The 15,642-nt window shown below is 40.4% G+C and overlaps 1 protein-coding gene across 17 annotated transcripts in view; it reads left to right on the forward strand.

The window, feature by feature from the left end:
• Positions 1-1,387: 1,387 nt before the first annotated feature.
• The window catches only part of LDB2 (LIM domain binding 2), a 231,730-nt gene continuing 217,475 nt past the window's right edge, over positions 1,388-15,642 (forward strand). For 4 of the 17 annotated variants that reach the window (XM_075091815.1, XM_075091818.1, XM_075091817.1 and 1 more), the window contains exon 1: positions 1,522-2,022. In XM_075091815.1, coding sequence (XP_074947916.1) covers positions 1,891-2,022 — 132 coding nt within the window. In that variant the 5' untranslated portion in view covers positions 1,522-1,890. Of the gene's footprint in view, positions 1,459-1,519; positions 2,023-15,642 lie in introns of those variants that run through there. The other 13 variants (XM_075091812.1, XM_075091819.1, XM_075091813.1 and 10 more) reach the window with 8 other exon arrangements.

Raw genomic sequence — 15,642 nt, forward strand, 5'->3', positions numbered from 1 at the left:
TTATGGAAACTGTTATTCCACAAGAGCGTACAGAAATAGTTTTGCTAAACAGCGACTGGTACATCAAAGTTAAATTGTGATCCAGATCAGTGGTCACTGGTATAAAATGATGAACTCTCATATTTTATCCTGAAAAGAGAGCGCAGGTTTTTGAGATTTAGCCAAACGCCAATGAAAACTGAAATTTTCCAAATCCGTCTTAAAATATTCCTACATTGAGTCAGATTTGAATTAAATTTTTGGCAGTGGGTGAAGCCATATCACGCTCAAATATTTTTCAGGTTTATTACATAAACTTAGAAAATGTAATGGCATGTACCTTGATTTCCCCATCTGTGAAATGGGCGATCCTGCAGCGTTCGGGCGAAGGACCCTGGCTGAGAGCTGCTGTGATTGCATCTGATTGTTATTCTCTTAATCATATTAGTTAACTAAATCTGTTCTTAGAGTGGTTCCATTTGCTTGAATGAATTTACATGAGAGATTAATTCAGCACTGTTTATTGTTGTTTTTACATTTATTCAGTACTGTAAATAATGCCTGATACTTTACAGCTGTGTATATAGACACACTCTGTGCTTCAAGGGCTTTTTCGTACAGGTAATTTGAAGGCTCCCCTCTCAAACCTTGCACTTCCCCATGGAGCGGATGAGCCCATTTTGTTTCCTCTGTATTTTGAGGACTTTTTGTTCACGTGGTATCCGCTCCCGGCACTTTCCTGCAAGTATGATTCAACAGATGAAGTTCATCCTTCACCTCCAAAGGGTGATTACCTCCCCTTCGCCCTCCCCTCCCTGCTCGGACCCACACCCCCCCCCCCCTTCAGATTTGGATGTCTTTCAATTGCAATGTACTCTAACCGCTACTGGAGTTGTGCACAGGGGCGATCCTGAAAATAGGGGCCAGTCTCCTACCTAGCCGACGCCACCCTTAAGCCGGACAGCTGCTTTTAAAATGATCCATGGGCTCATTTCTAACCCCCGCCGAGCGGGACTGCCAGCCGTTGGTCGGGGTCTCCTTCTCCCACCCGGCGCTTTGTGTTTTTACATTTTCCCGGGCGGTTTCTGCGATTAGGGTCTGACCGCTCTCCATTGTGTGAAGTGCGGTGTAGGGAGGTGATGCCTTTGTGCGGGCTCCCCGGCCATCCCGCCCCCGGTGCGGCACCGAGGCCGCCCCCCCCCGGCCCCCCAAACTGTTGCTGTGAGGCGCAACCCCTCTCCCGCCTTCCCCCCCCCTCCCCCCGGGCAAGGCCGGGCCGGGGTGGCGAGGGCTGCCGAGGCCCCGGTAGCCCGGCACAGCCTCTCCGAGCGGGCTGAGCTGAGCTGGGCTGAGCTACGGGCGGCCGCCCGGGAGCGGCTGAATCACCAGGCGAAGGCGGCGGGGATAGTCGTGGCCTGTGTTTATGTATTTTGTAGTAATCACATTTCTGACATTACCCAAGCGTGCTCCTGGCAGAGGGTGATTGGCTCAGGCAGCTTTTAAACCACCTATATGCTAACAAGCCTTGCTGCCAGGTTCCTGAGGGGTCCTGGCTGGGAAAAATTAAACCCAAACCTTAGACCTCTGTCAGGCGGAGAGGAAAATTATATTTTTGAACTAGTCTCCAGCGCGGACAGGAAATGACCCCTCCAGAAACTGCTGCTTTAAACCGGAGCGGCGGTGCCTGAAGCTGCCCAGTGCCTCTCCCCCCGCGGAGCCGTGCGCTCCCGCTCCGCTCCCCCCGCCTCCCGCTACCGAGGGCTCCCACGGCAGCTCCCAGCCAGTGCGTGCAGCCTGGATGTGTGTGTGTGTGCGCGCTGCTACTTTGTACTGTGAAGAACACACAGCCCATGTGCTCTGTATGGATGTTGATGATACTCTGTGTAGCTTGAATCTCTGCAAGCAGGCAAGATGTCCAGCACACCACATGACCCTTTCTATTCTTCTCCTTTTGGCCCATTTTATAGGAGACACACACCGTACATGGTGCAACCAGAGTACCGAATATATGAAATGAACAAGAGGCTGCAGTCGCGGACGGAGGTAAGTCCCTCAGCCTTGTTTTCCTGTGCATGGACCGTAGTAGGTTTCAGCCCGAATTCCAGCTCAAGCGTCCCACTAGGCAGTACAGTATATGCAGGCACGAACCCTAATTAATTTAGTAGTTTAATTGGGTAATCCCTCATTATGTTTCCACGCAGAGCAACTCTTTGAGGAGATACCAGCTTAGGCTGAAATCCTGAAATTACAGTATAGCACTTCAGGATGATTATAATGCTGGTCTCAGGAAATTTCTTTGCCTCAGTGTGTTGTTTGCTCAGGATCTGTCCTGCTGGCAGTTGCGGCTATAATATCACAAGGTATCGCTTGAGCTTTTGCACAAAACTAATTCAGAAATGTTGCAGGTTAAGGGGGAGAGAAGAACCTTTCTCTGGTGTTGTTTTGTAAACTCGTTAAAATGCAACATGAAAGATAACAGGAAACAGGAGTGGAGTTTTAAAAACTTATTCCTAGGCTGCGCTTAAAGAACACATGTTTGGGACGACCGACAAGAGAAATTCATGTTTACGTTTAGAATGCAGTTGCTTTTAACGAGAGAGCTGATCGGTTCACGACTTTGTCATATAGCTGTCAAAAGTACCCAATTAATGTAAACTACATTCACCGTTGGTTGTGCTTTGTATAATCTGTTAGTGGTTTGTACACCCTGCCTTCTACACCCAGATCAGCCACCACAAAGAATATGCTGAATGGCAAGGGAGAAACACTTTTGTCACTTAAAAAAAATAGTGGAGGCTGCGTCTTGTTATTTATGCGGTTAAATCAAGCACACTTCTTAGTCTGTTGAAGTAAAAACTGTGTGGACTGAATCAGGCTGCATTTCTGCCCATGTGTCTGTGTTCGTGCAGCAAACATTCTTGGTGCTGCAATTTTTCAGAGTAGTTTACTAGCGGTGCCCTGAAAACACTTTTAAAAAGTATTAATCTTTTGAGGTGGATGGCTTTACATAGAGGCAGATATCGGCCAGATTCATGCCATGAAGCATGGTAAAGGATCTCAGATTGAGCTGTTTGTTGTGTTGTAATTCTTTAAGAGAACATGAGGATATCATACAATAAAACACACATGCCTGAATTGTCAGCTAAGCCATGGAGAATCTGTGACGTTTAATGTATATGATACAGCTAACGAGATGTGACCTGCTTTCTGATTGGGTAACTGCTACGGGGTAACTGCTTTTCTGACACTGTTATCGCTGCTGGTCTTAAAACATTGCTGGGGACTAACTGGTAAATACACTTTGTGTTAGCTGAAAACTCCAAGCAGCTCACTGCTCCCAAAATCATGGCAACTGTTTGGCAGTTTTGCCCCAAGTTGGTGGTTGCGGAGGGTCGCTGCCATTGAGACAGGATGAGGGGCTGGGGGGTTATTGGCTGCTATTTATCTGTCAGTGCCTTGCAACTCTGTTCCTTACATTCCTGTGCATAATAATGTAATAATTTCTAGACTTTTTCAAGTGAAAAGAAGAAATATGTATCATTAAGTGATTCTTTCAGGGTTTTCTATATAAGCTGTTCTGAAAAGCTGTCAGGGCTAATTTAGCCTTTTTACATATTATTTTAGTGGTACTTTTAATAACTGACCAGTTTCTGATCGCAGCTCCTTTACAAATATTACACTAGAAAAGTTTTTGAGGGACTTGTGAAACAACTTCCCCCTCCTGCGTTGCTGAGGTGTGCTGAGTTAGACTTCAGCGTGTTTAATTGCAGTTTTTGCTGTGCACATTCACATGGATTGTTGTGGGCAAAAAGTTATAACCTGCTCTGCCTTGCTAGTACTGCCATAGGTTTCAGCAGAATTTTTCTTTGACAGTGCTTATTTAATGAAGGCCTTATGCTCCAGTATTTCTTTCATTTGCTCAGAGTAAAAATACTTTTGCCTGGTGATGGTTCAATGTTTACTTTCTGGTTCTCTGTTTTTTAATTTCTGAGCTCTGTGCTGTAAGCATTGTTGTTTGTTGAAATGTGTTTTCTGGCTAGCTTCAGCTCATCTCCTTCATCCTCCAATTAAAACACCTTCCTTAATAAAAAAAAAATTAAATCAGTTTCCTGGGACACTTACAGTGACTAGGTGTGGACAGCCTGCAAAGAATCATGCTGGCTGCTGAGGCAGGCTGGGAGTGGAAGTTTCACATTAATTTTATGCACTTCCAAGCATGTTTGGGATTGGGAGCTGAAGACTTCTGGAGCATGTATAACTAGCTCTGAATTTTTTGAATCCAGACCGATGGAGCCCTGCATGTCATGGAAGGAATGTGCTTGTGCTGTGGGTGATACAGGCTCTAGTGCATGAACGTTTCTCTCCAGGCAGTCTTTGGAATAATGTAGGCACTGGTCTCTGAAGGAGGCTGCTTGTACTCTGTGAGCCCCAGGGGGTAGGTGAGCACAAGCAAAGCAGCTTAAGGGGAAAGGAATTACAAAGAAACTCTCCAAAAGACTGGGGGTAGCAAGCTGGCAGATTCCACTTGGGCCCAACTTCTGGAGACCACCAGTGGTGAGTGAGAATGTGTTAAAAAATGAGAACCTACAGCTCTTATCCCAAATATATCCTTGGAAAGCCTTTGGGATTTTCCTGTTTTCCTACAAAATAAAATTGTTCTTAATAATCCTTTAGAGTCGGATTCTCTGCTGTACTTTGCAGCGGTGGAAGTTCCACGGCAGAGCAAAGTGTACATAAGTTGGCTTAGTTGTAGAGAGGATGGGTGGAGAGCCTAATAAAGGAGTATCTGTATACCACGTCTATCTGTTTTCTCCCCTCTGTCTGTAGAGCCCACCTTTGTAGTGAATTCCTGTAGCTGCTCCCCAGAACTTGCAGGTAGGTGAGAAATGATTCCAAAAAAGCAATGGGCTGGTGGAGACACTGATAGGGAATCCACCAGTGAATGCCTTTTCTACTCCTTCTCTCCCAGCAGCAGGGTCTACGGTATGTTGGGGGAGGTAGAAGTGTCCTCAAAGTGGCTCTACACTTGGGGACCCTCGCTGAGAAATCCACTGTGTCCACTCTGGTTTGTGTCAGCGTTGGGTGGAAGGGAATAATAGTTGGTGTGAAGGATGTGCTCTGTGTATTAAGCAGACTAAGTACAGAGGGATAAATAAAGGACATTTAGGTGCAGCATGTCTGTCTTTGTTTTTCGTATTTTCTTTAGGAAGAAATGGTAGTCATGAAAGTAGAGAATTAGCAACTCTAGCCTCTGCTAGATGTGCAAACTTTTGCTCTCCAAACTTCTTACAACTTTATGGCCTCCTCAGGCAAAACCTACAACTGCCTTTTTAAATTCAGGGTCAGTCTTAGGCAAAGAATTCCAATCACACCCAGGCAGGGGGTGGTTTTATGATGTAAGTACTGGCAAAAGTCCACCACCTAGCTAATTCTTATGTGATCTAAAGTAAATTAGGGAGTCTGAGTTACTGGTGTACAGGAACACCTTACCTTCCTTAAAAGTTGTTCAAAGAAATCTAATCTGGTAATACTTTTCTCTAAATGGAAATTAGTACATGGTTTCTTAATAATACTTTGGGAGTGTCTGGTGCCATTTTGTAATGCATCAACAATCCTGATTTAAAGAAGTAAAATGAATATTTAAATGTTTAATAATCTCTGGCAGATATAAAGATAAATCTTATTTACTTCTATCATAGTTGATTAACTTTCTGGTTAGCCAAAATGCAGCTGTTTCCTTGCTCAGTGTGCAGTTTTAAGGATTTCATTACCATTCATTCAAACTCAGTTTATCTTAATATTCTTATATCTGTGTTAGTTTAACATTTCAGGAAAGCAATCCTGTTGTGGCATAATCAGCAGTTTCTAAAGTTCTAGGTAGCAATACACGACATAGGTAAATTAGCTTAAATATCTTCTCTGTTTTTCATAAAAATTGATGTTTAAAAAAAGCCTCTTTTCCCCTTTGATGTTGTAAATCCTTTTCTGTTCTAATTTTTAATCATTTGAAATTGCTCACACTTAAAAGAAAACAAAAGGTGATTATATCTTGTCTATAATTATTTTTCAGTAACATTACAATGCACTGTGGAGAGATCACTTGAAGTTGCTGGTGGTTTAAAGTTTGAGGCGTTGCTTTATTGCCAATAATCAAAGAAATGTATCAAGCCTTTCACTGGTTTATTTAGTCCCCTATACGGTTAGCACTTTTTCGTATCACGATATATTAAATTCACCTGTGTATCTCTCGCAACTACAAGAGGTTATGCTTTACATCACCATTATATGCAAAACACAGCTTTCCTTCTGGCTAGGAGAGCAGTGTTTTAAGGGTGACTAGAGAACTTGATTAGTAGCATACTTGTTTTAAAGACAATTAGCTTAATCAAATCATATTAAACTGTATAGTGAATTTAACAAAAGCAGAGATTTCATGATGAAAGAAAATGTAAATAAAATTAAAAGGAAAATAAAGGAGGATGTTATTATTTAAAAGCTACTAAATGGACTGGAAGCTTACAGAGACATTCATATTCAACCAAATATTTAAAGGAAATCAAAGCAAAACAAAATTTCTACAGTTTAATGGAAGTCTCTTATTTTACTTCCTCACATTGCTATCTGATGAAATAATCTTTTCTTCTTCTTCCTGATACATTTTTAATAGATTAGTCATGAAAATCTATGTTGTGACATCACTTTTGTTCACATAGCAACTTAGTATCACAAACAGATCTCTCATATTGTGTACATAAGTCTGAGTTTGTCCAATGAGTTTGTTTCGTTGAGGGGAAAATACATAAACTTCTGTCTCTCAGTATTTTTGAGGAAATATTCTTTCACCCACAAATACACTAATACTTAGCAATTCTAGGAACATGAGCAAAGTATTTTAAAAGAGTACTTATAAACCGTGCTTTGCTGAAACTAAAAGGTCAGTTTAAAAAAACAAAAAACCCTTGAACTCCTTTAGGCAGACACTGATTTCAGAATGGATTCAAGGCTCTTACTACTGATTGTCTTTTATTTCATATATTTTTTTCTTCCCTCTTAAAAATTTGAGTTGCAGCTGTTTTCAATTAAAATTGTTACAAACTAACAATTCTTATGAGGCTGGGGAAGAAAAAAAAAAGACTCTACTTCCTTTCCATGCTGATCCTTAGCTTACAACCAGGGATGTCTTACTGCTTCCCACCCCTCCACCCCCAAAGTTATAATATAGAATGTAAACTGCACGCATAAGGAACAGGGAGCTTTTGGAGGCAGGGGCTGGTGAGGAGGGAGAGACAGTCAGTGTGAAAGTGCAAGAATGGATCTCCTCTGCAATCATGCTTACTAGATCATTTTCTATAAAGAAACCTTTTCAACCCTTCCTTTTATCTTTTTTATTCTTTACTCTTTAAACCATAAATCCACTTTAAAAAACTTAAACTCGGTCTTTCCCTGATGTAAACAAGATTTACTATGCAGACCCAGTCTCAAAAATAGAAGCCTCTGGATGGTGAGAAGGAACAAAATCGAGATTATAACAAAGGCCCAGTCCTGTGCTTGTATTTAAGCTGGAGTTTTGCCTGCAGTAGAACTGCAAGATCACATTAAAAAAATATCATTTGTTTTTGGTATATACACTTTCTTTGTTTATAGAAAAAGGCTATGGGTAGATTGCTAAACTCATTGCAATATTTTTAGCTGGAATCCTCACTTCAGATGGTATTTTTTTGTATCTTTTTGCCAAAAGTTGCATATCTTCTGTAAACAGGCATTCCAACCCTGCCGATACTTTGTTCAGTTGCTTCCTCCCCAAGAAGAGCTTGCTTTCCTGCACTGTACTGTGTAAACAGGCCAGCATATATCCTCAGTTTTGCTGGGTGCTCTTTTCCAAAAGTTGTTTCTGGGCTACTTGAAGCCTCGCAGGGATCATCCTGGCAGGGACAAGGTTGCCCCAAAGTGGCTGATGATCTGCCTCCACAAGACACTGTGGTGGGGCAGGGCCTGTTGGCCAGGTCTCAGTGGTCTTATTCATTAGGCAAAATCACTAGTGAAAGAAACCTCCCTGAAGCCCTGGCTGAAATCTTCTCCCTAGGTTTGTGTCTTTCTTTTATCCAGTACATTCCTTCTGTGTTTGGTTGCTCTTATAATTTCGGAGAAAAAAGTACTTCATGGTCAAAATACTGTTTCCATTTCAGTTACATTTTGGTGGACGGCCATGCCCTTCCAAACTAAAGCCAAACTAAAGTAAGTTCCTGATCTAAGCCGAATAGTATACTTGGTACTCCTGAGGTAACTGGGATCAACTAGAACCACCTGCAGACCATAAACCTCAGTATGGGAACAATTGATGCTTCTGGAGACAACTCTGGCACTTTTGTACCTTATGGGGCTAGTGAGAAATCACTGACCTGCAAAAATGAGACCTTTGCAGAACAGAATGTGAACTAAGGCTTGTTGGCTTTCTAAGCTTATCACCTCTTCAGGACTCGAGGGTGTTGGTAATGCAGTCTTTGCAAAGGCCATAAATTTTACAGGAGCAGGCTGTCCACTCCATGAGACTTAGGTTGCCTTGGCACCACCTTGCTGTTTATACACCATTGTCAGGATGGCATACTCATGATGAAGCTGGTGTTTCCATCTGCATCATACAGACTTGAAGCATAAGACTCAAGCGTAGCAGACTTCTTTATGAGTAACTCTGATAACTAGAGCCAAAACATAAGTATGAAACTGGAACTTCTCCCTAAGGTCTTTCTGTTGTCAATATTCACATCTAGGTGCTTGGCCAGGGCAGAGTCACAAACTCACAACTGACACAGTAAAGCCGTAACTTTACATAGGTTTTGAAATGCACTTAAAATCTACTGCCTGGTTACCTGCAAACTAAATGATTTGGTCTTTGCATCCTTCTAAGCAACTAATAAATCAGAATATTGCTGAAATATCTATCACACATGATCTGCCTTACCTGCAAATATCCACCTTTCCTGATTCTAAGCCACAGTGTCAGTTTGCCAAGGCTAGTTAGCTGAGCCGAAACACTAAAATCTGTGTGTACCATGTGTTTAAAAAGGGAAGGGGCAAATCTAATCTTCTGGTATAGTTTTGCATCAGATTACTCTTGTACAGCAGTTTCAATATCTGTCCAGGTCTGGTCCATTTTACACAACTGCTAGCTGCAGACTGGAGCATCCTTCATGACCCAGAAGGATTGCACAGGCTAGTTGGATGACCTTATCTGTTGCATTCAGAGGGCAAATGAAACATTATGTGTATATAAAAGTGATCATATTTGGAACCCCTGATTAAGGCAAACCCAAGAACAGACCTAATTGTAGATCCACTGTGCTCATTCTTCAAAAACTAAATACCTGGAAAAAACCAGCTGTCCCCGTTTGAGTATTATTATGTGCAGTCTTATATCTCCTGTGCAGCAGACTATTTTTACTTTTGGACTTTCAAATGTTTGTTTTTCCTAACTACATTTTTTATTAGGTTATTTTCTAAAGTAGTAAATTGAGAAAATTATGACTTCCAGTACATTGCGTAAAGTATTTCATGTACCTTATTTTGATTCTTGTTCCTTTTGTCTCAGCCATTAGCAGAAGATTATATCAGAGAGTTGCCATCTGTCCTAGAGCAGGTTACAAAGAGATTTCTGAAATATTAATGACCACATTATACAAAAAGAAATATTCTAAATCTTTAAATACAGTAGTGACATGGAGAGAGGAAAATGCTCAGAAAACAAGGAAGTAAATAGAGTGAAACTTTTTAGTTTTATTACTGTTTAAGCTGAAGCATCCTCACCATATTCCATCCCTCAGGAAGGCAGGCAGTAGCACCAGCATTCCTAACCTTCTCCTCTTCTACAGACTGGAGATCCTCCAGGGTGCAATTGGCAAGGCAGGCATGAAACCTGCTCTGCTGCTAAGTTTGCAACCAGGATAGTATTTTACAGGTAGAAAAACGGAATATGAAATGCCTCACACTTAGAATGCTATGTTTTCTTCATGCCGTTTACAGAAGTTGGATGCATGGGTTGTGCAGCAGTGGAAGAAGGCCTATAGCTGTCTCTTTTACTCCATCCCCCATACTCTGATAGTAACTTGCCATTTCGGAGCAGTGTCACCATCTTTCATAATTCTTGTATCCACTCTTAAGTACCAAAAATATTTCCATGTTACTCTATTTCACATCACAATAATGTTATTGTGACGAGAAAGGAAAAGAACTGCTGTGAAATAATTCCTTCAGAACAAATGAAAATTCTTCTTGTTCAAGTTGTTCGGTGTCTTACCAGAGGGACCCTCCTTCCCTTTGGTGCTCGGCCAGCATTTCTTCACCTTTGTTCTTTGCCCTACCAGGCTGTTAAAAACATTGGCACAATATAGAGTCTATATGTGCATTTGCAACCATACAACCTGCTGCAGTGGATGAAGGTGATACAATAGGTCTATCACTTCTACTTAGACTTAATCACTGGAGTATCGGTTAACCCTTAGGGTAATTAGGTAATAATGTTGTTGCTGTGATATGAAGTATCATTTTAAGCAATTAGAAGTTCAGATTTAATGTGCTGCAATTATGCATTATATAGCGCATCTATCCATTTTACAGAACAAAAATTACCATATGTTTTGTGGGAAGCTTGGCATTTTGCACTGACTGGAGTTCTGCTTATATTTACGAACAGCATGCATGTAAACTATGGTAATAACGCTTTGAAGGCCACACCTATGCACATTGCTGATTATGTCAAAAAGCATAGGCCCGTTCTAATGAATGTGTTGGCATGAATAATGGGACATGAAAAGCCAACACACTGGGTAAAGGTTCATTACCTGAGTGCAGCAAATACTACATGCAAAATTTCCATGACTATTCACTTGAGTTTAACAGTGAATTTGCTTGGCTATGCTCATGTTCTTTATGCATTTCGGTGAATGTTTGATCAATGGAGTATTATTCTTACAAATAATTGCAGAATGCAAATTTCAATTTGTTAAGCATTCTGGAAAGAAGTTGCTTACTTTATACAGGCTAAGCTGAGAGGCAGTGTTTCCTGTTTGAGTTTCCAAAACCGCCCAGATAGAACCATGATACTTAGAAATTAAATACACCAGAAAAGAATCTCTGATTGCTTTGCAGTGAGGACTGACTGGTGTACGAATGTAAAGCAAATTAATGACAATGACTAGTGGCAATGGGAAAATTACAGGTCAGTAAATACGATGTACGTGCGTATTTTTTTTCATGGGACAGGGCACTGCTTACCGTGCAGTTACTGTAGAAAAATGTAATAAGAATAAATTGGTGAAAAAATTCAGAGCTTCGTGGCATTTTAAGCTCTAGCTCCGTCTGTGCTCATCCGGTCAAGGATGAGAAACAGTAGCACACAATATATGACCAATCGCAACATATAGTGTTAGAAGAATATTACATGCTTACAGCACACTGCTTGTTATGAAAGACAAGCAAAAATGTCTTAAATTTAATAATTAATGCATTCAAATAAATTGTTATTAATTCATAGCAACTCTGCATAGAACAAAGTGGAATTCGTAAAATTTATTATTTGGTGTGAATTATTAGCTCATCTTTTTTCAGTACCTCTTAACACTCTGTCAGGGTTAATAATGCAAAGTAAAAAGATCAGTCAAGATGCCAGTGCACCAAGTACATCTCTTCTGTGACGGTGCTGTAAGATTATTTAACACCCACATCAAGAGCATCCTGAAGCAACCCAGTTACACCTTGACTGATTGTTTCATCCAAAGGGCTGCACTTCTAAATACGCAGCGTAGCACAGACTTCCTCGTACAGAGCGGTGTTAGCACTGGTATGTAACCTGAAGCCACAACCTGCGTGTCTAGACTGACAAGAATCCTACCAGTTGAGCCACTGTGACACCTTGTGGCTTATGAAGCAACACAAGCATATTTTAGAAAACTAACAGGTAAAAGCCAGAGGTTAAGGGGTGTTGATAAATGCCCTCTTTTACGGCAGTCAGCAGAAATCTCCTTGCTGAGTTACTTTATGTTTTTGAGATACAGCTAAATTAAACAGTAGTGGGCTCATTTCCATCTGGGTCCTTATACTATGTATGTTACTGTGAAGCGTATTAAGATGGGGCATCATTTCAGTAAGTCTGACCTGCTGTTATTATCTCCAGTGCTCTGGTGTTTGCTCATCATTCAGATTACATAAAGAAACACTGTTTTGGCTGCAGTACAGGGTAAATATTTTATTTGTTTGCAACCATTAATTTGGTTAACCAAAAGAACACTTGAAGAGAGTAAAGTACTTTTTGGTACTGACTATGTTAAAACAGCGTTAAAAGTAACTAAGATAGAATAAGCGTTTGGCAATGGGCAAGCAGCTCTGTAAAGCCTAGAACTTGGGTTTAAATAGCTCAGTATTTCAGTTCTGGATAAATCATTAACTACAATGAAGCTGCTGAGAAATTCTCAATAAACTTTAAATTGGTCCAATAATGCATGGAGCTGAGAAGGAACTCTGCATCTGTAAAGCCTCGGGACCTCACGTTACCCCGCACTAATCTCCTGATTGTCACTTTTTAGGTCTTCAAACAAGTGCATTCATGTTTTCTTCCATAAGGATCCTGAGAATTTCAGAGGAGTTTCTCATAAACTCATGTATTATGTCCCGCAGCCCTTTCCTTGGCTCTGACGCTTTCAAGAACCTGGCAACGACTGGACTGAAATGGTTGCCTTCTCTTGCCAAATACCAACTCATTGCTGAATACACTCCCTTACAATGCAAGGGGTCTGCATCTCTCTATTGTCCCTTATCTTCAGGTACATCCACAGTGCTATCACTTAAACGTAATACGTAGACGTGCAGGCCCAGACTTGTATTTAACTTGCTGGTGTGGGAAGCAGTAGCAGCACAGAGCTGAGGACATTCAGTCTGCCTTATTTCATGCATAGGTATTTTGATCCTTTGCTGAGATTTATGATCTTCAAGTTAGGTGGCTGCTGATGCTTACATACAACCCTGTCTTCATGATGTGTACCATTCTATTTATTATAAGGTTCTGGGGCTGGCACCACCTTCTGTGCTCTTGTTCAGTGCTAGCACCATGGAGTTTTGGTCTGTATCTGCAGCTTGTTTTTAATACTCTGCTATGTATCGTAGCTAACTAAAGGCTAAAAGTAGATAGTAGTATTTAAAATATTCAGATTTGGATTTGAAAGTATACCATGTTCACTTTGATTTCACAAATAAAAATGTTTTAATTGATATTACATGTATTTATGCACAACAAAGAATTACCTGACTAGAAAATACGATAATACCGTGGTTCTTGGAAGGCAACAGTTTTATGTTAGTAACACATTTCATTATTTCTCAAATAATTCAGCACATCCGTGCCAAACCTACTGGCTTTACCAAGAAAGTACAAATATATTTTAGGGCAGCATTCTGCCGGTTGATTCGTACATCTGATATTGTTATTAAATCTATTACTTTTTTAGTGTGATTCTTCAGTAATTTCATATCAATCAAAGAAGCTCATTCCAAGTCCATTTGCTCTTAACAGTGGAAAGACTATCTTATCTTAAATTCCACAGGAAAAGCATATTCTTCTTGATGGGAGATGGTGCTGTGGAATATGTATCTTATTTCATGAGGATTTGGGGAGAGAATATGGTAAAGTTTTGTAATAAGTAAGTTCTTGTAGTAAATAGGTAGAGATGAACCAGAGAGGATGTTCTAGGGAAGAAAGGCAACACTTATTTTTTCTTTTATTGTTTGCACTCTACTGATTTAATTAGCCAGTGAGAACAGACCCATTTTGAATATTAAAAAGACAAAATCAACTCCCCCCCTCCCCCATCCCCACATCTGTTGCTTTTCGGAGATTTCTTACAGTACCAAAACTACCCAGTGTCTAATGGATTTTGCTTTTTAACAGACATTACCTGTGTTTGCTTGCAAATAAATAAGGTAGTTATAAATATTTTATTCTGTTTCTGAGGGAAAGGCGCTGTTTAAATTGTCATTTTGAAAGAAACCTGGCTACCTTAAGCAAAACTAAAACATTTCTGGTGTTACACACATGAAGGTAGTCACAGCCTTGATACATTTCTGAGTGGTGATCTAGTAGTAATATCTTAATAATTACCATATTATAGAAACTTAAATCATTCCTGAGACTGCTGCAAGTTGCAAAGAATGGAGTCTTGTGTGGGGTTATGCATTGGTCAGGAGTAGGAGAGCAGAGATGGGTAAAACTACTGAAACGCTCTCTGCTCTCCTTCATTATGCTACTGCCTTCTGCAGTATCAATTAGATGGACTGAATTTCAATAAGGAAGTGAAGCAGTTCGCTGCACCTCTGCTGGGTTAGGCCCACCCCTGCACAGGAGCTAGACCCTTCTTTCTAATCACAGTCTAGAATATGAATATTAATGCCTCATCCAGATCACAGTATTGGAGGACCAAGGGATCCTTTTCCTGCTCAGTGCACATCCTATTTTGGGACCTTTCATCCTGTGTGGACCCCAGAATTCCCTTAGCTTTGTTTAATGCTGCACCTAAAGACAGCATCAAAAAAGGGTGGATTTTTTCAATAGTTTTTTCTCACAATTTTTATAGTCATATAGTACCTACTTTATCAAAATATTTTTCCAGTTGAGAGGAAAGAACTCTCCCAATTTTGCGGAAGGTGGCTTTTTAGAAACACAATTACCTACATAATTTTCAAGATTATTATTAGGAAGTATATGAAACTATTAGGACCATGGGAACTTGAATAAACCCACCTGGTGTGCAAATTTTGTTACAAGAATAGCTGCACTAAGCTTGAGAACACTGAGTGTGATTATAAGAGTCAACCGAGAAATATAAATTGAGAGCTCAGCCCAGCAGTCTTTCCTTAGAGACTGATGGCACACAGATGCACAATCGCAAATAACACAGTTTGTGGGCCAATGGTGCTGTTGTGATTAAAAAAAAAAAAAAAAAAAAAAAAAAAAACCCTTGAAAAAAAATTTTTTTCTCTATCACAAGCTTCCTAGATTTGTTTCAGGCTGATCTTGTAACTGCGGCTCCTCATCCCATGAAAGCTTTCCGGTGTACATCAGTGAAATAAGCATTTGGCCCTCTATATGAATGTGCTAGAAGAACATGCAGAAGCTGGTTCAGCAAAAATTTGTTTTGTGGAACCTACCTATTCTAATGTGTTTAGCAATTCTAGGTGACTTAGTTCTTAGAGATGTATTTGAGGCACCTTAAAAGGGCTAGAAGGGCATATTCAGCTTTTAAGTGTTGCCCATAGTTGGCAGTGTGATAAAACTGCTTGTTCAAGGGCTTAGATGATGTTTGCACTTATCATTTCACAAATGATAAAGGTAAATAGAAAGCACGCTGAAGAAAAAGCAGCACTTGCTATTAAGGAATATTGTGTAGCGAAACAAATAACAGAAAGGGGGTGAAGTTTTTCTCAATCAGAAATTTAACTAGACAGAAATGTATTGCCCGTAAATAGGCAGAATAGTAGGTTGATCTGGCAGGCTGTATGAAGTACATCATTTAGTTGAGTTTATTTACGCATTCCTCGAAAGTGAACTCTGAAGCTTATGTTGTTAGCTGTATTAATAAATAACAAATTTTCCAAGATTTGTTATAACGTTTATTCTTCATT

The sequence above is a fragment of the Phalacrocorax aristotelis genome, chromosome 4 (genome assembly GCF_949628215.1).
Source record: "Phalacrocorax aristotelis chromosome 4, bGulAri2.1, whole genome shotgun sequence".
In the NCBI taxonomy this organism is placed as follows: domain Eukaryota; kingdom Metazoa; phylum Chordata; class Aves; order Suliformes; family Phalacrocoracidae; genus Phalacrocorax; species Phalacrocorax aristotelis.